The 26,084-nt window shown below is 40.5% G+C and overlaps 1 protein-coding gene across 3 annotated transcripts in view; it reads left to right on the forward strand.

Annotated features, from left to right (window-relative positions):
• ST8SIA5 (ST8 alpha-N-acetyl-neuraminide alpha-2,8-sialyltransferase 5) overlaps window positions 1–25,226 on the forward strand; it is a 41,268-nt gene extending 16,042 nt beyond the window's left edge. The window contains exons 2-8 of one of the 3 annotated variants that reach the window (XM_013128107.3): window positions 69–176; window positions 11,520–11,612; window positions 14,784–14,870; window positions 16,976–17,120; window positions 19,352–19,464; window positions 23,651–23,743; window positions 24,758–25,226. In XM_013128107.3, coding sequence (XP_012983561.2) covers window positions 69–176; window positions 11,520–11,612; window positions 14,784–14,870; window positions 16,976–17,120; window positions 19,352–19,464; window positions 23,651–23,743; window positions 24,758–25,226 — 1,108 coding nt within the window. The remainder of the gene's footprint in view (window positions 1–68; window positions 177–11,519; window positions 11,613–14,783; window positions 14,871–16,975; window positions 17,121–19,351; window positions 19,465–23,650; window positions 23,744–24,757) is intronic. The other 2 variants (XM_005145386.3, XM_013128108.3) reach the window with 2 other exon arrangements.
• Window positions 25,227–26,084: the final 858 nt, after the last annotated feature.

Raw genomic sequence — 26,084 nt, forward strand, 5'->3', positions numbered from 1 at the left:
CATTGAGAGCTCATGCTGATAGACTTGATGAATGATATCAAATATAAACTGCCTCATTTTCTTGTTAGAGGACTGCAGTTTAGCTGGCAGAATGGTGAGGAATTGGCAAATTGGACCGGCACCTTTAATTTCACGGATGACGGAGCAGTGAAGAGTGGCAGTGACACAGGCACCAGGTACCAACATCCGAAGGCATGACTAAAGAGACCTCTCTCTGTTTGTATAAAGCATAACGTGAGCGCAGACTGTACAAAAAATGAGATTTGCAGCCTTCTGTGGCTGCTTGGTACTACTCCCCATGGCACAGAAGATGCCAGGGATACACACGTGCTGTGCTTTTTAACCCCTTCAAGGCTCTGGGACCATTTTGTAATATGCCATATTCATCTGCAGTACACAGGATGGGAGTTATGTTTCCTGATCTCTCCTATTTCTGTTCTCCCACCAATGCTACATGTCAATGTGACAGTGACAGTTTGGGAGGGTGGGACTTGGGTGAAGAATGTCCCAACATAACAGTATTGATGCACGCAGAGCACACTGGCCCAGTACTTCCTTTATAAGAGAATATGTATTCTAAAATACCCATAGTTTAACTTGAAATCTTTCCAGGGCCTAGTAGAGAAAATGTTCTATATAGATAAGACTGGAGTATTTCCTTTTTTGACACTACTTTTAAAATCTGAGAAGCACTGATGTGCTGTTGACCTTTTTGTACTGATTTGTGGTAGGATCTTTTTGACTGGCATGTATCTGAAGGGTCATGAAAAGCCATGTGCATAGTGAGGAAACTGGCTGTAGTCGTGCCTCAAGAGCTCCATAGCTATCACAGGCCATCTGCATAAATCCAGGTACAGGCAGAGGATGAATAATTGGAATATCTTCCTGGAACCTCAATTGTGGAAGTTGAAAGTCCTAAGTCATGTATAGTATCAAGTTCAGTAAGTAGCAGGGACATCTTAGAAAGACTGTAGGTGAAAGACCAAATAAAATTAATTAAAATAAATTTACAGTTAATACCTATGTGTAAATAAAACTCTCCCTGGTTAAATGACATATTTTGTTTAAAATATCATCGTGTTAACTGTACACCACTGCAGCTGTGGAGCTGATAGCATTTCAAAGGCAAGCAGAAGTGCAAAGTCTGACCTCCCAAAACCCATCCAGTCTCACTGAACCACAGCAATGCTGCAATTCCTGTTGCTGTAACCTGATCCTATATGAGCAGTACTTGTTGGTTTAACTAGTTAAGGTTCTTTAGAAAATGAACCAACTTAGGCTGCAATTTTTCACTCAGAGGAAGGGGGAAATGGTTAATTATTTATGTATGTTTCTATCTCTCTCTCTCTCCCCTTTTGTTGCCTTCTTTGTGTAGTCTGTAAAGTCTTCAGTTTAGGTGCTTGGCATATAAAAGTAGTGAATGTAGCATAAGATGTGAGAATATTAAGTATAGATTTTCCCCTCCATATACTCTTGTCAGAGACAGTGAAGCATCACTGCTTGAAGGATAGGGAAGCAAAATTCTTGACTGCAAAATACATACTATGTGCAAAGCACTGAATGCCAGTACTATTCTTAAAATGTTTAGGCTCCTGTGAGACAAAGAGGTTCAGGATGCAAGTTTTTTATACAAACAGTCTCAAGCTGCACAAGTTAGACAAAAATTTCTAAGGTTATAACGTCAATAAAAGATGCCAGTTTCAAAGTCTATGTTGTGTTAATGACTATGGATCTGAAAGAGGGGGATTTTGAGTTAAGAATAAGTCTGTCTGCAACATACATTGCACATGTGTTGCGGATTTTATTTATCCATTTGTCTACTGTCTGAAAGCCAAGAATATAGTAAAATAAAATAGAACCATATAAATATGGAGGTGAGACTGTGTGGTGAGTAACCTCAGAGCTGTGTCATAAATTGTTTACTATTTACCTTGAATCACCTTTCTTACTGTGTTATCACTAGACATCCTTTGAGGGTCTTAATCTAACACCCCACTTCAGGCTGTTGAGCTGAATTGAAAACAAGCCTTCCTCTGATGAATAATTCTTTCCACCAAATGGAAAACTTGCAGACTGCATTTTACTGACCTGATTTTACTTGTATATATTTATAGGTCTCCAGAGAGATGACTAAAGTGCACAAAACTATTCATACATATGTGCTATTAACCCATGTATATTCTATAACTACTCTTTATGTTTTAATTATGTAACTTAATACATAGTGTAGAGACACTGACAACATTCTGTAGGAGTGATTTTTTGGATAAAAATGAAGGACTTTGAAAGCAAAAGCACATTGAGAGAATAAAAGTGCATTAGAATTGCAAGACAGCCAGTTTTCACAAGAGTAGTGGCCATATCAAAACCAATGAACACTGAAGATTAAATGTCGCATGAAAATTATAAGTAGGAGAGAAACAAAGAATGTCATGTTATTGATCTCAATATAAGCTAATTCAGACCTTAACTAATGTACACAGTTAAAGTTTGGCTTGCAGTTGGAATGTTTTTACTGTGCAGGAGTTTTAGCCATTTGCTTGAGCCATTGCTCAAGCAAAAATACCTTTTGCTTTTTATCTTACACTGTGTGTTACAAATCCTACAGCATCCTTGTGGGGTGTCATGGCTTAAGCCCAGCTGGCAACCCAGAAACTACGCAGCTATTCACTCACTCCCTGCCTTCTTCCCCCCAGTCCTGAAGGGGTGGGGAGAAGAATTGAAATAATGTAACTGTCACAGGTTGAGATAAGAACAGTCCAGTAAATAAGGTATAACATAAACCACTGCTGCTACCACCAATAATAATAATAATGATAAGGGAAATAACAAGGGAAGAGAATACAATCACTCACCAAGCCGACCGATACCCAGCCTGACCCAAGCAGTGATCTAGCCCTTTCGGGTAACTGCCCGTCGTTTATATACTGGGCATGATGTGCTCTGGTATGGAATACTTCTTTGGTTAGTCCTACTGAACCCAGGACATGGGAAATCAGGTAAAGCATTCTACCTGGTGCAACTGCTTCCTAGAACCTTGATTCCTCTGTTTTCTTTTTGTGTTTTACAACTTACTGGGATTTTGAGTCTTCATGCTTTAAGCATTTTCTGTTGCAAAGAAGCTGCCTTAATGATATGATGATCTTTCTGCTGTATTGGTTGGGTTATGGTGTTCTCTGCCATCAGTCCATCTGAATTGAAGTTTTCAATGTAAGACTTAGGTGGCGACACCACAAAAGCCTTTGACAGGCGAGGGAAGACGTGAGCTTTATGCTTTTGGGCCTGCCAGTTTGTACCCTGAATTCTTCAGTATGACAAATCTGGAGCTCTGTCCCCAGTGGCTACAAAATAGATGTGTAATCAGTTGGATTCATCAAAATCACATTTTTTCAGACAAAATCACATTTCTCAGTAAGGCCTTGGGCCATCAGACCTCATTGGCCAGGACAGTAGCTGAGAATGTACCCACTGCTGCTTGTCAGCAACCAATGTTGTTTTGATACAGCTATTGTGAAAATAAAGAAACACCAAAGTGTACCTAAAACTAGAATTCAGTATACAAATTCGATATACTCTCCAATAAATCATTCTAGATGACACACTGTACAGTAGGAAAACCTCTAAACAAAGATAAATGACAATCTGTGGGAGAGATGACCTAAAAAGCACAGGGGATAGTGGTGTTGATTCGGAAGTATGGTCTGCAAGGTGGGCTTATCACAGGTGGGTGAACAACCTGCAGAGGTACCCTGGACTTTGCTATGTCATTTAGGGCTGTTTCTGCTTTATCTCCTGCTGTTACACCTGCAGCTGTTGCAGCAGAGCTTTATTGGGTAGTATGTGAGACCGGTTGTAGAGAGAGTAAGTGGACAGATGAGAACAACATTAGTGTTAGCTAATTAGCTGGAGCGACTGTTTGCTCAATTCATACTGCTAATGTGGTATTGGGCAGCAGAGCCAAACAATCCCCAAATGATAAAAAGAAGGCTCTGGGAACACCTAAGAGCAGCTTCCAGTACCTGAAGGGGGCCTACAGGGGAAGAGGGGCTTTGGACAAGGGCCTGTAGGGACAAGACAAGGGGAATGGCTTTAACCTGCCAGAGGGGAGATTGAGATGAGCTCTTAGGCACAAGTTCTTCCCTGTGAGAGTGCTGAGGTGATGGCACAGGGTGCCCAGAGAAGCTGTGGCTCCCCCATCCCTGGCAGTGTTCAAGGCCAGGTTGGACACAGGGGCTTGGAGCAAGCTGCTCCAGTGGAAGGTGTCCCTGCCCATGGCAGGGGGCTGGAACTGGATGAGCTTAAAGGTCCCCTCAAACGCAAACCACACTGTTATTTTATGATCTGTGTGTTGAGATGTGAAGACAGATCAAGATCAGAATGTCAGTGCCAGTTTGCCAGTCAAAGTCATTATGAAAAATGTATCCTCAGGGTATCACAGCTGTGGTCAACTGTACAAACGTATAAACTGTGTGTGAAGTCACACGAGCAGATCAAACAGGGAATCTAGAAACAGAGCACCTCTGAGATTTGATGGACGAATACACTTTTCTAAGGTTACTTGTGAGCTACATATAGCTATCAATGAACTGCTTTTAAAGGACAGAAATACAAAAGCCACTCCTCTTCTCTGGAAGATCACATGAATTTAGAGCTGGTTCATGGAAACACTTTTGTTGTTTTGGGTTTTTTTAATTAAAAATCTTTAATTTGGAAGATAAGCAGGCTATCTTGGGGAGCTCACTTTGTCTCGATGGATGGACATTTCTGATGCTGTTTATTATGAAAATCCAGACAGATTTGTCACACTGTAAAGAAACAAATCTAGCCAAGCATTTCAAGATATCCTAGGTGGATAATCAGGAGGTTCATGGGTTAATAGCTTTTAACCTCAGTTACTTGAATCTCCTGGGATGTATGAGCTCTTGTAGGAGAATTACAGCTCTTGATTTACTTTTTTTTTTTTATTATTACTCTGGTTCTCCCAGAAAGAAGACCAACCTTGCATTAGAAATGCCATTTCTGTCTTTAGCTTCCAGCCATTGGATTTTATTTTTCCTCGCTATACTGTATTAAAAAGCTTCCTGTCACTACTAATTGCTTCCTGGTACAGTGTTGCCTTGCTCAGTCACCATATGTTTAGATTAAGCTTCATACGCCTCTCATACTTTTTAGAACCCAGCTAATTTCTGCAGGTCCTTTTGTAACTCCCACCAACATCTCAAACCCTCAGAGATGAAATAATCAGAACTGGATGCAGTAATTCAGAAGAGCCATTACCACCTAGTGCATACGAAGATGTATGACCATTTCTCTTGCTTATATTTTTATTGTTTTACATGGCAATTTATAGTGACGCATTTTATTCACAACTGCAACCATATACTGAAAGTTCATGATCAGTTAGACATCTGCTACATCAGGTAGTATTATAGACTAAGATGGTAAAAGGTTTAAACGATTTAATGCCAGTGACATTGGCATCAATGGCTGGCCACCAGAAGAAATAAAAAACATCTTTTTTTGTATTTGTTGTTGCCAAGGATGAGGTAGTTGAATAATTTAATGAACCTACGTAGCAGAAGACTGTTGCTTCTCCATCTTTCTTTGTGCCCACAGCACCTTCTCTTTCAGCTCAGTCTTTCAAGCATCATCTCATAGTGGACAAGTCAGCACAACTCTCAAATGGCAGAAACACACATGCAGCAGTGTATTTTTTTTATGCCACAGCCTGAGTGAAGTGTAAATTAATCTAAGGACATAGAACATTTCTGCTTCACTTGCCAACTGTGAGAGCAGGGGGATCTCATTTAATGTCAGTATGTCCACATGTGTTTTCTTTTGCAAAGTACAGCATGAAAGGTTGTTATGAGTCCCATAAACTTCAGAAACTGCTCTTGTTCTTGGTAGTAATTATAGACACTGTGGAGCATCTATGAGAGTAGAGCCCAAGGTCTCTGTTTCTGCCTGCCATGGACTTACCTTCCACTCACCGAATCATTGAGGTAGGAAAGGACCTTCAAGAGCCTCTACATCAACTTCTTTATCTGCTAAACTGGGATTGTGCCTTCCAAACGAGGTCAAAGTAATCTTAGGAGAATATGCCATGTGAAGTGGTAGGATCCATTCTTTGAGGGGAAAAAGCTCACCATATTGATGTCAGACACTTAAACCTTTTGACTAAATCTTGTAGGTTTTGATGTTGTTACATACAAATAGTAGAAGCACTTGCTATGCTCCTGAGTAGTGGCGGTGAATCTAGACCTGGCCATGGATCTGCCCATACTGATGAGCACAGGCACTGCTAATTGGACAGTACTCTTATTATTTAGCAGAAGCCTGCATGACTTGGTTCATTTATTCTCATCTCTTAGTCACTGGATAATGTATATTTTTGGAAAGATCTTTGTTTTTCCTGCAGGGTAGGTGGAATCCTTCCTGTTACACTCTGTTCTCTTGCAGCATGTGCTGCAGCCTCAGTGCAAACCGTGCAGAACTAGCACTGCAGGAATGAACAAAATGGAAAGGCAGCTTGTGCAGGAGAAAATGCTCTTGTTTAAAAGATGCTTAACACTCAATTGTACTTTAAAACCTTTGTTCATTATATCAGACAAATCAGTGCCTCAATCCAAGTGTCACTTGAAGGCAGGATTGAAGTCACAGGCTTTTAAATTCATATAGCCATGATCAAAAAAAGCTTACTTTTGATCAAAGCAGGAGTAACCCAGCTGGAGATGATCAAAGACCTAAGAGTTAGCTGGTGTACTGGGAAACCAAATATTTCTTTCACTAGCAAGCTCAGTAAGCTGCTCAGCTGGAAGTGAGGTTGCAATGAGAGACATGAAGGATGCAAAAGAAGTAAGGCTCAGTCAAAAAAAAAGGAAAATTACAGAGTGAATAGCACCTCATTTCTGGGCTTTCAGTGCTGAGCGCCATAAAAAAGTGGTGTCCTCTCTGAGCACTTGCAGCTTGTGTGGTGTTCAGATACAGCATCTGATGTTTGGATTTAATGTTTATTTGAAAGCAACAATTGACTTGCATGGACACAGAGCATTGAGCCATGGGAAACCACAATCCCACGTGCAACTGTGCTGTTTGCTGTGATTCCTTATTGTGAAGAATCATGGATTATTGTGTTGGTTTTCCAGTAGACTTATGAACTTCTATGGGTAAAAGTAGTTTAGATCTCAGCAGGGGAAGTGAAGGCACTGCAGTGACAGGATATTCTGTTGGAAACACATCAACTCTGTTTTATGGATATAAAATATGACTGTCATTCTTATAAAGGTTAAACACAGCCCTTTTCTGTAGCACAAGGAGTAGTGTAGTCAGGTTTATCACTTGTCACTAATCAAGAGCATAAATCAAAATAAACTGCACTATACCCTTGTATCTTAGCTAGATATCACACTGAGGAAGATGATGATGAGGACAGTTCCCATTTGTGCTAATTAAGCTTTCTGACAGGCAAATGTATCTTCGTTCACAGGGAACTACATGGTTTAGAGTGGGAGTTAATAAGCAGAAGCAGCACTCAGAGCCTAGGGAGTGGGTGAGACTGATGCTTCCTCTGGGAGAGCCTGTGGGGCTGGTCTCCAAGCACTCCCAGCAGGACCAGACCCTGCTGAGTGGAGGAGCTGTATTTAAAGGACATCTGCAGGAGCTGAGGGAACCTATGTTCCTTGTGCTAGAACCTGGTGTGCAAAAGCTGCATTGCCCAGGGAGGTTGTGAATGCTCCATCACTGGCAGTGTTCAAAGCCAGGTTGGATGAAGCCTTGGGTGATATGGTTTAGTGTGAGGTGTCCCTGCTCATGGCAGGGGGGTTGGAACTAGATGATCTTAAGGTTCTTTCCAACCCTAACTATTCTATGATTCTATGAAGCACTTCTGCTGGAAAAGGTTGGCCAGTGCTCCAAGAACCTGCCTCTACTAATTTGCTTCAGTGTCTGTAGCAAGAGGGGTGATTGCTGTGAAACAAATAAATAGCATGAACAACTCTCCTGGGGGAAAGAAAATAACCTTTTCTTAATAGTCTGACCAGATACTGCCTTGCAAATTCCTTGATGCTGATGTAGCATCATTAATGCTTGCAACCTTGGTGCTGCAGCTTCAGTAGCGTTAACACTAAGGAGGCGTAGTGCCTGACTGTCTGCTTCAGATGTGATTCTGGGGCTTTTGAGTGACAGCCCAGATGATGATTATTCAATGGCTTAGGCACACTGAGTTAGTTTCAGTTGAGCTTATCCTGTGTCCAGTAGCATCCTCTCCCCACTCAGTGCAGAAGTGACGCTGCCTTTGCTGCAGAAGGCATGTGTCCCATTGGCAGTGTGTCATCTGGCCTGTTTCATGGATCCTCCTGCACTTCCATATTGTGCCAAATGATGAATTTGACACTCCCAGTGACTCTGCTGGAAAAGCTGGAGCTACTGTGGGAGTTTGAGACTTGCAGGACAGTTCTGTGCTTTTTGAAGCTGTAGGGTAATGGAATAACTCTCCTACAAGTGTAATGCTGCCTTGTGGATTTCCTTTCAGACCCAGAAGTTATTTATTTTTACCTTGTACTTTTGTCGTTACCCTTCTGCCTCTTTGGTAACATGTCTTTTCTCATTTCTATTTTCAGTCTGTGGCTTGGGTATAGAGGCAGTGATCAAAGGGAATGGCTGAGACTCAGGAAATTTCATCTCTGTTCCATAAAATGGCATCATTGTCTCCAGTGCCATGGACTGAAGCCAGCTTTCCCCTGCTGCAGCATTCCCATGTGATAGCATGTGCTGTCTAGTATCTGAGCTGCAGTTCTCTAAGTGAGCAGCAGAGCAAGAATTGCGCAGGAAAGATAAAAATACACATTAATCTAGATGTCTACCATTCTTACCTGTCCTTAGACACAAACGGGTACTGAAATCCAGTGTTATGTGGAAGAGCAAGAGCAAGGTCAAGGCTGACAGACGTTGCTTATGTCCAGAGAGGTAGGAGTGGTGTGTAGTGTGCTGAGTGTTGAATTCAGATGTATATCTGCCACTAGCTAACACATAGAACATGCACATTCAAGGTCCAAGCCTTGTCTGACTGCAAGAAATAAAGAATGGTTACACCAAAATATACTAGGAAAACTGAGTATTGCAGAAGGACAAAAATGTTTGTCTGCACTAGTAGCCAGACTCCTTCACCACTGTAAAATCTTGTGACCAGGAAGAAGTCCTGTGGTGTTGGCTCCTGAGAGAGGGTTTTCAGTTTAGTTTATTAATTTTATCTGGAGTACATCCCCACAAGGCTTTGGCCTGGTGCAGCCAGGTGAGTTCTTAATCTAATCTCAGTTGGAGCAGCTTTCAGAGTACAGAGGTTGCTCAGGTCCAGCTCAACAAGCCATACACACAGGAGATGTGCCAGTGCAATGGGTCTCAGCTACTCTTTAGTGAAGGCTGAATGACCAGGTGAACGATTGAGTTGGAAGAAGAACCCAAGTCTTTTGGTGAGAGTCCAGATGAAGGTTCATGTTATGTGAGATGTATCTCCTTTCTGGAGGCTCTGGAAATCTCACAGATTTGTCACTGTTTATGGAGTGCTATAAGTACTATAATTTCATAGAATCATGGAATGAGTTTGGGTTAGAAGGAACCTTAAATCTCCTCTTGTTACAAGCCCCTGCCATGGGCAGGGACACCTTCCACTAGAGCAGGTTTCTCCAAGCCTCATCTAACCTGGCCTTGAACACTGCCAGGGATGGGGCAGCCACTGCTTCATTGCCTTGAAGAATATGCCAACACATTTCCAAATAGTCACATCTTTTAAAGATTGCTGAGCTGTTTGGTTTGGTGTTTTTTTTCCAACAGTAATCAGATAACTTCTTTATTGGGAATTTATGATATTCTTCTTCTGCCAGATTCTAGGCATAGGCTTCCTCCTTTCAGTCTCAAGGTTTTTGCCCCTCACTAGATCACAGAAATGGTTGGTTTACGATTTTTAAAAGCTGAGGTGGTGAAAATCTCAGGAAGAGGTGAGGGAGACACTTCCTAAAGCAGCCTCTGACAAGATAGAAATGTTCCTAGTTGGTAGCAGATTGCTTTGGGAGGCTCTTTCGCTTCTTCCAGTCACATACTATAGTCCTTTCTCCCTTTTATGGGCTTATCTCTGCCCTGCTTTATCACATTGATGTCTGGATATACTTAGGAGGCAAAATTCAGAAGCTGTTTGCTTTTAGATGCTTCTGGCCTTTGGATACCCTGTTGCAGACACCTGGAGATGTTTTCTGGACACTCTCCTTTCCTAAAGCTCCCATGGAGTGTGTAAGTGCTTAGCACTTCTCCAGAACAGATCAATTTTGCATCCCCCAAAATTTTGATATTAACTACAAACATGAACTACTAAGGAAGGTAAAAAGTCTTTCCTACTTAAGGATCATATATTCAGAACTGAACAGACATTTGGGTGAAACATGATATTATTTTAAAATGACACAAACCCAAAATATTACATTTCCAGTGATAGTTTAAATAAAGCTCTTCCAGGAATCTCATGTTTTTCTTTCATGTTGAAAATTCAAAGCATAGTTTGAAGTTACAGTCTCATGAATTCTGAGAATTTAAAGGATTAATCAAAATTACTTGTTCTAACCTTTATCATAATACCTGCTCCTCCAGGTTGTTTCCATGTATTTCTTCGTTGTGCTCATAACTGCTGTGTGGGTATGCACAGGTTTTAGGTATTAGGTTTTAATACAGACTTCTGATGATAAATGCTGAAACTGATACAGAGCTTGGTTTAAACCCTAAATATTTTTGTCATTTGAATACAATCTCTTTGAATTCACTGCACAGCCTGGGCTTTCTCTGGCCCCTAAACATGAGTAGCTACCACTGTGTTTTGTTTCCCCTTCACTCCAGTCTGATAGCCGAGGTAAAGGAATTTAACAACAACAACAACAAAAAAGTCAATATTTTAATTAAGAATTGCACTGTCATTTGTTCTGAGCATTCAAATCCTTTCATTCTCAAAGCCAGCTCAGTTTTTCGGAGAAGAAAATCCCAGGTTCCCATCCCCTCCAAATACACCAAAAGAGTAAATCCCAATTGAAATTTCAAATGCGTAGAGCTATGCAAATCTCCACAGACTAGGTGCAACCTCCAGCACTTTGCTTTCTACCCAAGAGCAAACTTTAAGATACTCTTTTCAGCATATTCAGACACCAAGGGATGATGGGAGCAGTGTTCCTCAAGTGATAGGTGCTTTTCCCTGACTTTCAGTGGCAGGTGCCACATGTTGACTGCTGGAAAGCTATTTGATCCTTGTTGGTGCCTACAAAAGAGATGAACTCCTGTAGAGATGGACAAAGTGGACATGGGTGGCTGTTCTACCATCAGCAATGACATCTGTGTTTTCATGTGGAGTAACCTACGGGTCAGACAGCATAGTGTAAAGTTAGGCAAAAATCATAACTAACAACATTAAGCAAATTGCTGTTGATGGGTAAAGAAGTATGCTAGTCTAAGCCTTACTTGTAATCTTTCTTCTTGTTTTTCTTCAGGTATTTTGAGTTTTATGAAGGACCTTTGGAATACAACTCAACTAAATGCTTGGAATTACGGCATGACATCATTGAGGTGAAGGTTTTATCTATGTAAGTATGAATGAATGCTTGCTAAAAAGAAACACAGAATCATAGAATCACCTCTTTTGGAAAAGACTTTGAAGATCATCAAGTCCAGCCATTACCCAGCACTGCCAAGGCCACCACTAAACCATGTCACTAAGGGTCTAATCTACGCAGTTTGTAAACACTTTCAGGCATGGTGACTCCACCATTACCCTGGGCAGCCTGTTCCAATGCATGATTACCCCCTCTATGCAGAAATTTTTCCAAACTCTACTCTAAACCTCCCCTGGTGCATCTTGAGGAGAAATGGTGAGTAAATGGTGAGGAAATTATGAGGTCATTTCCTCTTGTCCTGTCACTTGTTACCTGGGAGAAGAGACCAACCCCCACCTCACTACAGCCTTCTGTCAGGCAGTTGTAGAGAGCTATAAGGTCCACCCTGAGCCTTCTCTACTCCAGACTGAATACCCCAGGTCGCTCAGCCATTCTCCATCACACTTGTGCTCCAGGCTCTGCACCAGCTCCATTGCCCTTCTCTGGCCCTTCTCCAGCACCTCAATATCTCTCTTGTAGTGAGGGGCTCAGAACTGAACACAGGATTCAAGGAGCAGCCTCACCAGTGGCCAGTACAGGGGGATGATCGCTACCCTGGCCCTGCTGCCCCACTGTTGCCGACACAGGCCAGGATGCTGCTGGCATTCTCGGGTGCCCGGACAAAAGCTGTGCATGTTCAGCTCTGTCAGTCAGCACCCCCAGGTCCTCTTTCATGAACAGCTTTCCAGCCACTTTTCCCCAAGCCTGGAGCATTGAATGGGGTTGTTGTGACCCAAATGCAAAGGTTACTTTTCAGGTAGGATGAAAATTATAACTTACAATGACATTGTCAAAACACAAGGCTCAAGAGAACGCACGGATAGGTTTTGTATCAGAGATTCCTGAGGTTATCTTATATGTACAAGTAGTGACATCAAAATTTGACCTGAGGTCCCTTTAAGAAAAAAAGGAGGCTTTTCACATACATTGAGGCATTTTAATCAGACCCGTTATCATTCTTTGGAATAAAAACCAGTGTAATACCCAATACTAGGTAATTAAAGAATAAGAATAGCCAGAATGACTCACAGCAAGAGTAAGAACAGCCAAAATGACTCATAGCTCTATCATTGACAATGGCCAGTAGCAAAGGCTAAGAAATTAAACTAAAAGGTTAGCTGTACCTGATAACATATAGCGTCATGGGGACTTGCTGGGTGGTAGATCGTGACTAGACTACGGTAATCAGAGCAGAAAATAGACTTCTCTGTTAATTTGTTTAGATCTTTTCTGAGCCCATTTGTACTTTTGACTGCCTCAACCAGCAATGAGTTCCACAACTTAATAACACTCAGTAAAAATGATGAAAATGTAATTAAGAGAAACAACAAAATACCTGGAATTTGTCTTTTGTGGTCCTTTCATCAGGAAACTAATGAGTTGAATAAGATGCATCCATGAAGCCATAGTGATGGAATAGGGCCAAAAAGTGAGGTTGCCAGTGAAACTCATTGATCAGAGTATAGCAAAGTATTTTTTGTGTTGTCCTTTTGTATTTTCAGCATTGCACTGAGTTAAGGTGCTGGAATTATACCTAATCCCTTACATATGTAAAACCACTGGTTTAGTAATCTTACAATCTACAAACTTTATTAAGTTCTGTAAAGCACACTGAGAATCTCAGTTGAAAATGCAGCTATGAAAGTGCATAGCATTAAGCAACTGAGGCTACAGAAAATCAGTTTGTTTCTCCAGGTGTGCATGATTTAGAGCATGTTTCCCTCACTGACTTCATGCACAGAAAAATATAGGTTATGTCCTTATCTTCTGCATTTGGTACTGGATGAAGGGAATACACAACTAACAAATTTGCACTGCTTGCTGACTTGCAATGCTTAAACATAAATAGAAAGGGTGAGAATGTCGCACTTCTGCCAGCGTTTTGCTGAAGATGGGGAGTTTTTAATTGTTTTTCTGCATACTTATCAGATGGTACAGTGAATTACTAATTTTTCTTCTTCATTTTATCCACTGGCACGTAGAAGGTAGTGTACTCCTGCTCAGCTAGAGCTAGCCTTGCTTTTATGGAAATGCCATTTGACACTAAGCTTTTTTATTATGCTGAATTCTTCTGATGTGCTTGTTTCTAATGTGCTACATTTCCTAACTCATTCCTCACAGTAATGGAAGATTTCCAAGTTAATGTGCTCTGGTGGGCTACAGAAAGTACAGTATGACCTAATTCCTGGGAATTCCTAAGTTCTACTCACTTTAAATATATAATTATCTTTAAAGTCTTTGCTTTATTCAAACATCCAAAGCCATCCCTGAAGACAACCCATTAAGACCTATCAGTCTTCAAGTAATTTCAGACTTCAGAATTTCCTTGCTGGATTATGAAATTGCTCCCTAACTCTAGATATTTCCAAGGCCTTCATTATTCCAATTGTCCAAATACATATATGAACTCTAAGGCTGAAGTGGTTGGAATTGATGATATCACCAAAAATATGTCATCTTGTATCAGCCTAGTAGACATTGGAATGTCATTGGATATAATTAAAAGTATATTTGCTAACAGAGAGGGAGGGAGAGATACTTATGTAAAGAGCTTTTCATGTCCTCTTGTGATCACAGATGCTTATCCCTACATGTGTGCTTTTGCAGTTTATAAAATGGATTTAGCAACTGTGCTGTTCTGTAACATCTCACAGATTAAGATAAACTCACCAAAATATAATGGTAGTTGGCCAAATTACCTGAACTATCTTCTTTTCTAATACCTCCTCTGCTGGACCCATCTGCTAGGTGCAGCTTTCCTTCCCAAAGCTGCTGTAGTTGCCAGACACTCATTAGCTTCCCAGCAGACTGTGAACAGACATACATTAGATGCTTCTTGTTTGATACTGCTTTTTTTTATCCTGAAGTATTGGAGAGTGCCTATCAGGAAATAGAAATCAGGCCCAAATATCTGAAGAGGTCCATCTGTACTTGTGTTTTCATGGTTTAGAGATGCTGTGTCTGAGCAGAAGAGAAAATAAAAATACTAAGATTTTGCACTCACTAGACTTTCAAAAGCATGGTCCCCTGGCTGCAGCTGTTTTAGGAAATGAAACCTTTGTAATGAGCTGAAATTTAATTTTATTTCTTTCTGTATTTTAGGGTGAAACAAACTGAATTGTTTGACAGATGGAAGAACCTACAGATGTGCAAATGGGAGATGAATGTCACAGAAGCTAATTTATTAAAGTAAGAATGGTCCACATTAATAAGGCTGAGTAAGATTTACTTTAGTTGAAATTTAGCTTCCTGTAGAGAGATCAAACCTTTGTATGGATATCAAAAGCAAGCATTTAATCACTGTTAACTGTTGGGTGTCATCCTTTTAAATAAATACAGACTTTTTCCTGCTTTAAAAAGTCAACATCAAGAGTGAAAGGGGGGCTGTTCTGGCATGTGGAACAGTCTTATCAGGAGAGGCAGGGAATTTGTTATGGGAAAGACTTCCAGGTATGAAACCAGGCAGAACTGAGGAAGAAGACAAGCCTTAATGGCTGTGCCTAATTCATTAGCCTAACTCTCTGGTGATGTAAAACTGGTAACATCATTGGCAAGACATCTAATTTGTCCCTCAAAATACTCAAATGGGATTTTCCTGTGGTGGTTTAGATACTATCAGATATAGTTTGTGACTTTTTTTTTTTAATTAAAAGTTGTTACTCCCTGACTGTCTAGATATTTTTACTGGTCTTTGAAGATCTCTGCGGTCAATTACTGTAGCACTCTGTCTTCCTTCATGTGACTTCCTCTTTGCTGAAGATCCACCATGGTGCTATCAAAATATAACTTTTGAAACTGGAGTTGTGAAAGCAGTAGTAGAATGAAGCCAAACCAATATTTGAATATTGATATATTTGAGGCCAAATTTGAGCAGGTCTAGAGAAAATACATTATTTCAGAGTAAGTGGAATATAGATTGGTGAAGTCCCTAAGTTACTGGCAAGATCCAGTTCTGTTGTTTAGAATAAGGCCCCACAATTTTCTCCTGAATTGGCTTGCATGATTCCACGAACTAGCTGTCACGAGTTAATGAGAGAATGTGAAAATGCATGTGCTGAGTTAGTCATTAACATCTTTAAAAATAACTAATTGTTAGTCCCAGGCTCATAACAGTTTTTCCAATGTGAGCTCCACACAGAAGTTTTTTAGGGTTTTTAGTATACTTTTTTTTTTCTGGAAATGACTTGATGGGCAATTTTCAGAGCCTGTTTTGAAGACAGGAGCCATTCAGGATTAGAGCCTACAGTCTTGAAGACTGGTTGGAGTAAGGGAACTAGTGATTGTACTCAGAATAAGAGAAGCACACTGAAGTGTGGAGAGGAGCACATTGAAATTAGGTGGCCACCCCAGAGGTAGGGGCAATCAAAAAGGACTGTCTAAGGAGGACCATCATTCTGCCTCAGGGCACTAGCACCAGCACATTAAGCAGGGTGCATTGTGCTATACATCTATATAGTGCATTGAGACTTGTCTGCTTAGCATCCATCTGTTGGGGCCACATCATGTTCCTGACACACATATACAAGGTCAAAGGCAAAACTAAGACCTTTGAAAGTTTTTTTGTAATCACAGTTTTTGTAATTCACAGTTGTCTGGTAAATGGGGTAGTGTCTTTAGGTACTGCTACGTTTAAGTCCCTGCTGTGCCAAGTTTTCCACATTTCCAGACAAATACTTTAACCCCTATGTTTCCTGTCCAGTGATGAGTAAACAGTTTACAAAAGGTGAAAGACCTCTAAAGCAGAGAGGGACTAATTCATTAGGATGGTTTGCAGGGACAGAAGCTCAGCTTCAGGATCTGGAGCAGGGCATAATTTGCATGTGTATTTCCTGCAGGCTAGAAAAGGCAGGTATAGAGGTCTCATTTCTCCTTTTTTTTTTTTTTTTCCTCCTTTTTTTTCCCCATAGATTACTCACTCAGGGAAAATTTCACTGAATCTAACGGAAAATCCAGCAAACTAGCCAGGGTTGGAACATTTACAACCTCTCTGGGCAACCCATTCCAATGCCTCACCACCCTTACAGTAAAGAACTTCTTCCTTATATTCAATCTAAACTTTCCTTGTTTAAGTTTGAACCCATTACCACCTGTCCTGTCACTACACTCCCTAACGAAGAGTCACTCCCCAGCATCCCTATAGCCCCCCTTCAGATACTGGAAGGCTGCTATGAGGTCTTCATGCAGTCTTCTCTTCTCCAAGCTGAACAGCCACAGCTTGCTCAGCCTTTTTAGGAGTAATAGTAATTGCAAATCCTAAAGCATCCTTGCTCTTGTTTCTCTCTTTAATTTTACAGGTCTACTTTGTCGAAGTGTTGCAACGCCCCTGCCTTTCTGTTCACCACCCAGAAAAATACTCCCTTGGGAACTAAACTGAAATATGAAGTGGATACTAGTGGAATCTTCCACATCAACCAGGAGATCTTCAAAATGTTTCCAAAGGTGCCGCATTCTTCTGCCCATTTGAAGAATCAGCTTCACTCTACTTGCTGCATTAGATACTATAGCCAAGCATTTAGCAGTTGGCTGATTGACATTTCCTCAAACTTCATTGCTTTTACTTGGAAAATGTTTATTTTTATATGATATTTTAGCTGATTATCCTATTGTCTATTTGTCATCTGCTCTAGTATGCAATATATAGATATTTTCCTGCAGTATATTACTGACCTCGTTGCAAAATGGCTAATGAAATAAGTTAAGATTGCTGAATAAAAGAGGCACTTATTGATCAGAACTTTTTAAAAGGCAATATTCATGTATAGTAAATCCAACATTTGGGGTAGACCTGCTTTTTTGAGGGCATGATTATTTTATAGTTCATATTCACAAAGACAGACTATTTTATACTTATTTCTTTTTGCAGTTTATCTGTGAACGGGCTGCACAATTTTTAAATATATTCATCATAATGATTATTCAAAACCTTTTCATTAAATAATCTTTGAATTTAGAGCCATTCAAAATTATAACCAGGTGGCAATTCCCATTGCACATAGTGAGTGATGTGCAGAAATGGGTTTATGTGACTGCTGATTTATCATGGGGCACACCTCATGAATATGAAATGGCATATTTGGAGGGGATAACTGAAATATATCCTTTTCAGAAAGTCAGAAAAATACTTAAGTACTTCAATTTGTGCCATTAAAGTTGTCCTTCAGGGTCTAACCACTTCTAATCCATTTGCTTTTTGAGCACTATGAATAGGTAGGGTGGTGCTGTTATCTAAATGTACATGTGGAGCAGAGCAGGAAAAAGGCCTATATCCAGGAAAGCACTTTAGCATCTGAAAATATGCAAAGAATGGATACATCTAATTCTAGGAGTATTATCCACAAAACCCTGCCTGACTGCACAGATGAATGCATGAAAGAGTACATAAATGCCTACACTTCTTGTTAGGACTGTCTTACAGCTGCTATTATATTTAACCAGGATGCTTTGAAGGTGCTATCATGTGCCAAACTACCTTTGGGATTCCCTAGGCAGCTCCTATGTGGCTAAAGCCTTTCTCTGGCTAGGAGCACAGCTGCAGCATGGTAAATGTAGGAGATGAAGGGTTGAAAGCATGGGAGCAAGACTGTAAAGACAAGAGCCTTGTGCTTAGTGCAGAGACAGGGCTTCTGACCTCTTTTTTAGTACTGCAAAGGCATTTTGTGTTATGAAATCACCAGATAAAACAGAAACAACTCTATATTTCCTCTCTGTGAGGCAGCTGCCGCTTTTCTCAGACAGGTGTAATTGCATGCCCTTTTGCCTCATGGCTTACGAATGCTGTGGAAAGATACTGGGAATACACACCCGGAAATGTCATGCCACTATTGCATCTCTCTGTAGTTTGTGGTATGAAATTACTGATAAAATATGTATGTACTGAAACAAGTGCTCTCATGCTTACATAAGCACATCTCTACATATTCATAAGGTGTAGCATGGCTCGATTCTGCGTCACAGCCCTCTCACCCTAACGGCCCACTTCTCAGAGATGTGATTTCACTCTCTCTGGCTTCAGCAGCAGCTGCATGTCTGCATATGAAGACAGAATTTTGCTTGAAGATTACAGAAGGATGCATCCTACACAAGTCCAGAAAGGTGTCTGATTTTGGGCTACAGGCACTGCTGTTAGTACAAGTGCTGATTAATAATCATGGGTACTATTAGTACACTTAGTAGTAGCAAGCATTGAAATCTGGTCTAGTGTGACATGCTGTCTGACTTAGGGTTCTTGGGCTCTACTAGCTGGTCTGGAGTGAGCAGATGTCTCAAAAGCAGGACATTGGAGCCCAAGGAGTGAGCAATTTGTAGGCAGCTCAGAAAGCAGTTCCTGGGTTATGCTGATTTTATGGTTTATGCCTGCATGTGGAAATCAAAAGGGAAAGCAAGTTTCTAAAATTACTACATCCATTATTAAGTCTGGACAAAATTAGGTTATTGTTTTTCTCCCCCTCTGAGTTAGTTGCCTATACAATATCTAATTGCAGAGAAAACAATCCCATTCATATGTACATCATGGGAATATTGCGGGACAGGACCAGTGTCAACTTCCTATGATTAGTGTGTCTGCAGCAAGATGCAGCTGCACCAAGAAAAAAAAAAGGAAGAAGTAAAAAAGAGACTCATTGCCTCCATGTTCCAGGATATTTAACTGATTCCTTGCTGTGATCTTGCAGGACATGCCATACCACCGCTCCCAGTTTAAGAAATGTGCGGTGGTTGGGAATGGAGGAATTCTAAAGAACAGCGGATGTGGCCGGGAGATTGACAGTGCAGACTTCGTGTTTCGGTAATCACCACAGCACCAATTTCATTTTTGCTTGTTTCAATGACAAATAAAGACTGAAAAGTTATTCTCTCTCACATGGAAACATAGGATTTGCCAAATCGCCAGTATCAAGCCTGCTTTTTGCACAAAAAGTAATGTTTAAAAAAAACCCCACCTACTGTATAATATTTATTTTAAAATTTGAAGAAGTATTTCTCCCTGACTCCATATGGTTAATCACTGGTTTATTGTTAAAGCATGATGTCCTCTTTTGGAGCATCCCCTGTAATCAGGTTATGATTTATCCTTCCATGGACTTTAGCCTGTAAGCAACATCCTGTGGACATGATGGTTTTATTGTGCGGTTCTAAACCAGAGGCAAAACCTCTGTTATGTGACAAGCACATAATATCTTGGCCAGTTGTTAATTGCTCCATGCTGAGCATCTCACATGTTTCAGAGCTAGATAATAGGACTTACAGTAAATGGAGTCTCCAGGGTGTACAGGGATGCCTGAATAACTTCGAAGGCCGAGTGTCTCCTTATTGTGCTCCCCAAGATATGTGGAGTTATCCAGGTTTTGCATAAACTAGGATGTTCTACAATATGTGTCCCTGGATAGCAGAGTTCAGCAGCACTTTTATCATCCTTAATATATGGGAAAGACATTTTAATTATTCATATTCACGACTAATCCCTCTCTAAATCCTGTTTAGCTCTTTGCCTGGGTCATGCCATATGACAGCTAGATCACAGATTCATGACCTGTTCTGTAGAAGAGAAGAATACTGGCCTATTTTCTGGTCTTTGCTATGTTACTTTAGTTTAAAATAACTGTGCATAAATCAGTGAATTTATCTGATTTCATACCAGCAAAAATTTGGCCATATTTTGGCTCATTACATTCTTAATTTAATTTGGCATCAAATGATAAATAAAATTGTACAGGTCTTCCCTGATGAGTGGAAGTGGAAATGTGGGCAGCAAATGTCATAATTCCTGTATAAGAACATTCAGTGGAGGTCCCTTTTTACCACCACTACTCTTCCTAAAACTGTACCAAAACCAGATTAAAAAAGAGCTATCGAATCACTATAGAACTTACTTAGAAATAGGATTGCTGTTGGTACCAGTGACTAACTAAATAGAGGCTTAAGTAGAACTGAAATATTAATAAATACATCCAGACTTATGCAAAAGAAATACCTGGTTCCCCATCTCCAAAACGCATGGAGCCAGCATTTTGCACAAAGACATGCTTGTGTTTAAAAGCCTAAGGTCTGATAACATCAATTTTAAAAACAAGGCCTGTGTTTAAGGTTAGGTCTGTATATATCTACTTTCCAGTCTAAAACCAGTCCACCAAACTGTCAGGAATCACGATTTTGGTCACCAATGAAATAATTATTTGAAATATTTCAAAACCAGCCCATGGGGCACTGCTAACATTCAGTGATAACGCCAGGATACCTGAGAAAATCTTTTGTAATGCAGAAGGTTGTAGCCAGCAGGACGCAAACTGTATTTTTCTATGAAATAAATTCTGATAGCAATTAATTATAGTACAATGGAATAGATAAACTACACATACATGAACTGCATTTACGGGTTGTTATTGTCTATCTCCATCTACTGGCCAGAGTAGAGATCTATGATGGAACATTGGGTGCATTTAGAGATCCTTTTTGCAGGGATGAATTTTTGGTCCGAAGACAGAAGTGCAGTGTATGAAGATTGTATCATTTGTGTGAGGAATTATCACTTTCAACATATTTAATCTTTTTTAATCATAGAATCCCAGACTGCTTTGTCTTGGAAGGGACCTTACAGCTCATCCAGTTTCTACCCCCTGCTACGGGCAGGGATACCTTCCACTTAGAGCAGGTTGCACCAAGCCCTATCCAGCCTGGCCTTGAACATTGCCAGGGATGGGGCAGAGTTTAGTGTTCAAAAATATTGAAGCGAAGTATTTGAAAACCTATTCCAAATATAATTTAATGAACACAGTGCACAGTCCTAGGTGGAACTGGGGTTGCTAGAGGACTTAAGAAGGATGTTGCATGACCTAGCAAAGAAGAGTACTGGAAATAGCATTGCCTATAAGAAGGATGAGAAGGCTAAAAAAAATTATCTGACCTGATAAAGAGGGACTCTCCAGAAGATACATGGGAACCTGCTGAATCTGAGAAGGATTTTGGAGGATTTTTGTGCTTTCTTCTCCTCCTCACTCACCTTGTCCCTGTGAGTGAGAAATGATGCTGACAGCTGAACAGTGAACGGCTATTGTGAAAACACTGAGCATCCCTTACTGTAAATACCTTCACAGGTTTCTCCTGTTCAGCTTTGATCTTAAGAAATATGGACATATTTGGGAATTAGGCACAGCAGTATTTTTGATATGTGGTGATCTTAACAGTGATGTCTTTTATAGAGCCTTGTAGTTCAAAAGTTTTAAAAATGTCAGCAGGTATCTAACTGGCTTAACATGAGTGTAAAACTAGTTGCAAAGCCACTTATGTTGCCTCTGATAAAACACTGAAGTTTTTTTTTTTTTTTAACTGGGTTTCCTATAGAAGTGAAGCTTCTGTGATAGGTTGCACATACGTGTGTATGTTTCAGTAACTTCAGCATCTCCTGAGGGATGCTCCAAATTTTGTATGATGAATCTAGGTCAAGGCCAAGGTGAGTGGAGGCTGGGCAAATTCAAGGTTTGCAGATCTTCACAAGTTTGCTCCTATGAGTTTTTACATCCTCTGGTGAATCTGTAGAGTCTGAATTACTGCTTTTACACTGCACTGGGAGATGCTTATATAGGGAAAGGGAAGGAAAGCCAATAGTTTTGGGTTAATTAGGACTGGACTGTTTTGTCTCTTGTGGAGCATTTCTTCTAAATTCTGTTGGGTATGAAACAAAGCATGTTGAAGGCAATGTTATAGTTTTTCTATTAATTATTGAATACAGCTCAGCTGTTGCTGAGGAAGTCTTTGATTTTGTAGGCTACTTATCCTTCAGGCTTCACACATTTCTCATCCTAAATTGCCGAAGAAAATAACTGAACTACTATTAATGAATCAAACCAAGTGAGCATTGGCTACACAGAATAATAAAATCATACAATAGTTAGGGTTGGAAAGGACCTTAAGCTAGAATCATAGAATCATAGAATAGTTACAGTTGGAAAGGACCTTAAGATCATCTAGTTGCAAAGCTCCTGCCATGGACACCTCACACTAAACCATGTCAGCCAAGGCTCTGTCCAACCTGGCCTTGAACACCACCAGGGATGGAGCATTCACATCTTTCCTGACCAACTTATTCCAGTGCCTCACCACCCTTACGGTAAAGAACTTCCTCCTTATAGAATCACAGAATCATAGAATAGTTAGTGTTGGAAAGGACCTTAAGATCATCTAGTTCCAACCCCCCTGCCATGGGCAGGGACACCTGTCCTGGGTTCAGCAGTGGCAGTCATTTTTTCTCCTTCTTGGTAGCTGGTGCAGTGCTGGGTTTTGACTTTCAGCCTGGGAATGGTGCTGATAGCACCTATGTTTTTAGTTACTGGTCATATGCTTACTCTGGCCAAGGACTTTCTGAGCTCATGCTCTGCCAGGGAGGAGGGGAGGCCAGAAGGAAGCAGAGACAGGACGTCTGACCCAGGCTAGCCAAAAAGGTATTCCATACCATAGCACATCATGCCCAGGATGTAACTGAGAGTTACACAGAAGGGTTAGTGCTCTGGGGGGTTGGAGGGGGTATCGATTGGTGCTTGGTCAGGTGGGGTGGGTGAGTTATTGGTCGGTGTCTGGTGAGGTGTTGCCTTCTCTTCACTTGTTATTTTCTTTATCATTATTATTATTATTGGTAGTAGCAGTAATGATTTGTGTTATACCTTAGTTATTAAACTGTTCTTATCTCAACCCGTGGGAGCTATATTTTTTTGATTCTCCTTCCCAGCTTCTGGGAGTTGGGGGAGGAAGGGGGCAAGTGAGTGAACAAGCTGTGTGGCTGGGTTTAAACCACAACAACACCTCACACTAAAGCATGCCGCACAAGGCTTCGTCCAACCTGGCCATCAAAATGTTTTGATACACTTTTAAATTCTTAGCGTGTTTCTAGAGCTGTTGCTTGGAAGAAATGCTTAAATCAACTCTCTAGTCCTGAAAAGGTGCAAGGAATTTTCTTTCTTACTAATTTCTTTCCTTTATAGATGCAATTTGCCTCCTATATCTGAGAAATACTTAACGGATGTTGGAGTGAAGACGGACGTTGTGACTGTCAATCCCAGTATAATTACTGAGAGGTATTTCTGTTTTGGTTTTAGTTTTGTATTGGTGGGTTGTTGTTTTTTTTTTCTGTCTCTTGTTTTTCCAGATCTACTTTTCCCTTAACTCTATCTATTACAGAGTTTTCTTCCCCCAGTATTACTTTCAACTAACACAAGGAATCATACATTTCATTCTGAATTGGTATATGGAATCAGTAACAACTGACAGAAATTTGTTACACACTTCAACTTGCACTTTGGTGATAGAAAGTGGGAAGCTGATGAGCTAAAATTGGAACGGCAGAGGCATCCTTCCTCTGGAAGGTTTGTGCTGTGCTTGCAAGCCTCAGGCAAATGTCTCAGAAACAGTCAGGGTGGAAGCAACCGAATCTCACCCTAAATGCTTAAATAAAGTAATGCACATTGTCCTGTGCTTTAAAAAAAAAAGCCAGTTAAGCTTCATAGACAGGATTGTCTGGGTGATTTTAATTTTAAATTTGTTAAGGCCTTAATGATACCTTGCTGGCAGGTCTGAGATCATGGGACTAATTAGTGCCTTCCTTTATTGCTGGGGGAACATGCTTCTTTTCTCGAGCCACCTAAAATAATTTGCTTGCATTTTGGACTTCTTTTGAATGTTACAGTTAGACATTTTAGTCTTTTACTCTGCTTTGGTGTTTGCCACTTTCTAACAGAGTTGTGCTGCATAGTGCAGTATACAGCTGCAGTTTACATCCTTGTCATAATAAAACGAGAAGCGAGACATGATCATAAATGTTTCCAAAGTTTGTCAATTGTTAATGAATGTATTGCAAGGAAGAGAATGCGTATCTTTTTATCACCTACATTTTTATCCTATTTTTGACACTGATGTTTCAGCTACATACCTAAATATATTCCCCTGTTAAAACTGAAATATTGTTATCTCTTTATCAGAATTATCTCTTCATCAGAAATATTTCAGTAAAAGCCCACTGGAGGTTTCTTGTCTACTGGGTCCAGACTGAGTCCATGCCGATCTCACAATCTCATGCATCCTTTTCCCTTCAGATTTCATAAGCTGGAAAAATGGAGGAAACCCTTCTACAACGTGCTCCAGGTCTATGAGAATGCTTCTGTACTCCTACCCGCTTTCTACAACACTCGCAACACGGACGTTTCAATCCGGGTCAAATATGTCCTAGATGATTTTGAATCTCAGCAAGCTGTTTACTACTTTCATCCCCAGTATCTCATCAATGTCTCACGCTACTGGCTTGGCCAAGGGGTGCGGGCCAAGCGGATTAGCACTGGGCTGATCCTGGTAACTGCTGCCCTGGAGCTCTGTGAAGAGGTCCACCTTTTTGGCTTTTGGGCTTTCCCCATGAACCCCTCAGGGATTTTTATAACTCATCACTACTATGACAACGTGAAACCTCGTCCTGGTTTTCATGCTATGCCCTCAGAAATCTTCAACTTTCTCCACATGCACAGCAAGGGGATCCTGCGGGTGCATACTGGCACCTGCAGCTGCTGTTGATGGAGACACTTCTTATTCTCACATAAAATTAACAATAACTTGATGCCTATGTATGGTGTAGAAAATTTTATTACACCCTGAGATTATGCAATAATTGTTTGATATAAATTTCACGGCATTGCATCCCATAGGATCTAGGATACCAGCATTTTTCCTGCTACCAGAGTTGGGTCCGTAACAGTTTAGGAGAAGCAAAACTCTTCTGCACCAGGGTATACACTGCCCTGAAAAACAAATCAGATAAGAAGCACATTCCCAAATAGGTTTAGGGATAAACAGAGCACATTGATATATTCAGCATTTCCCTATGAAGAAAAGAACCAAACTTTTGAGGAGAATCAGTGATCAAGAATTTTGGTGTAGACTGAATGACTTTACATAGGTTTCTGAATCAAATATCCTGGGGCATTGCCAGATTTTATTGAAAACACTGTTCTCTGCCATTTTGGCGTTTGAAAATACTGCTTAGCATTGTAGTTTTAAGGGGAAGTTTATAGCTTGAGGTCTTTCTTCTGTAATGTCACAAAATATTGGTGAAAACTAGCATATAGATGTGATTGATAGGAATAAACAAGATCACTTTATGAATATTTTCAGCGAGGATAGAAGAGAATTAAACTCCCATTCACAGCAACAGGTAACTGTTGATCATGGTATGTAGTTGTAGAGTTTCTTCATCCTCCCTGTGTCTTGTATTTCTGATCTCCTTTGCAGATCGTGTTTTCTTTTTCATTGCCTGTGATGCTTTCCTTCTAGCTAACACATGAGCCATGTGTGTACTTCCTTCTGCAGTGACTATCTCAGCTTCAGATTGTAATTCTTGTTGACGAAATGTGCTCCTTCACACTTCTGTGTGCT

Source organism: Melopsittacus undulatus, chromosome Z (assembly GCF_012275295.1).
Source record: "Melopsittacus undulatus isolate bMelUnd1 chromosome Z, bMelUnd1.mat.Z, whole genome shotgun sequence".
Taxonomy (NCBI): Eukaryota; Metazoa; Chordata; class Aves; order Psittaciformes; family Psittaculidae; genus Melopsittacus; species Melopsittacus undulatus.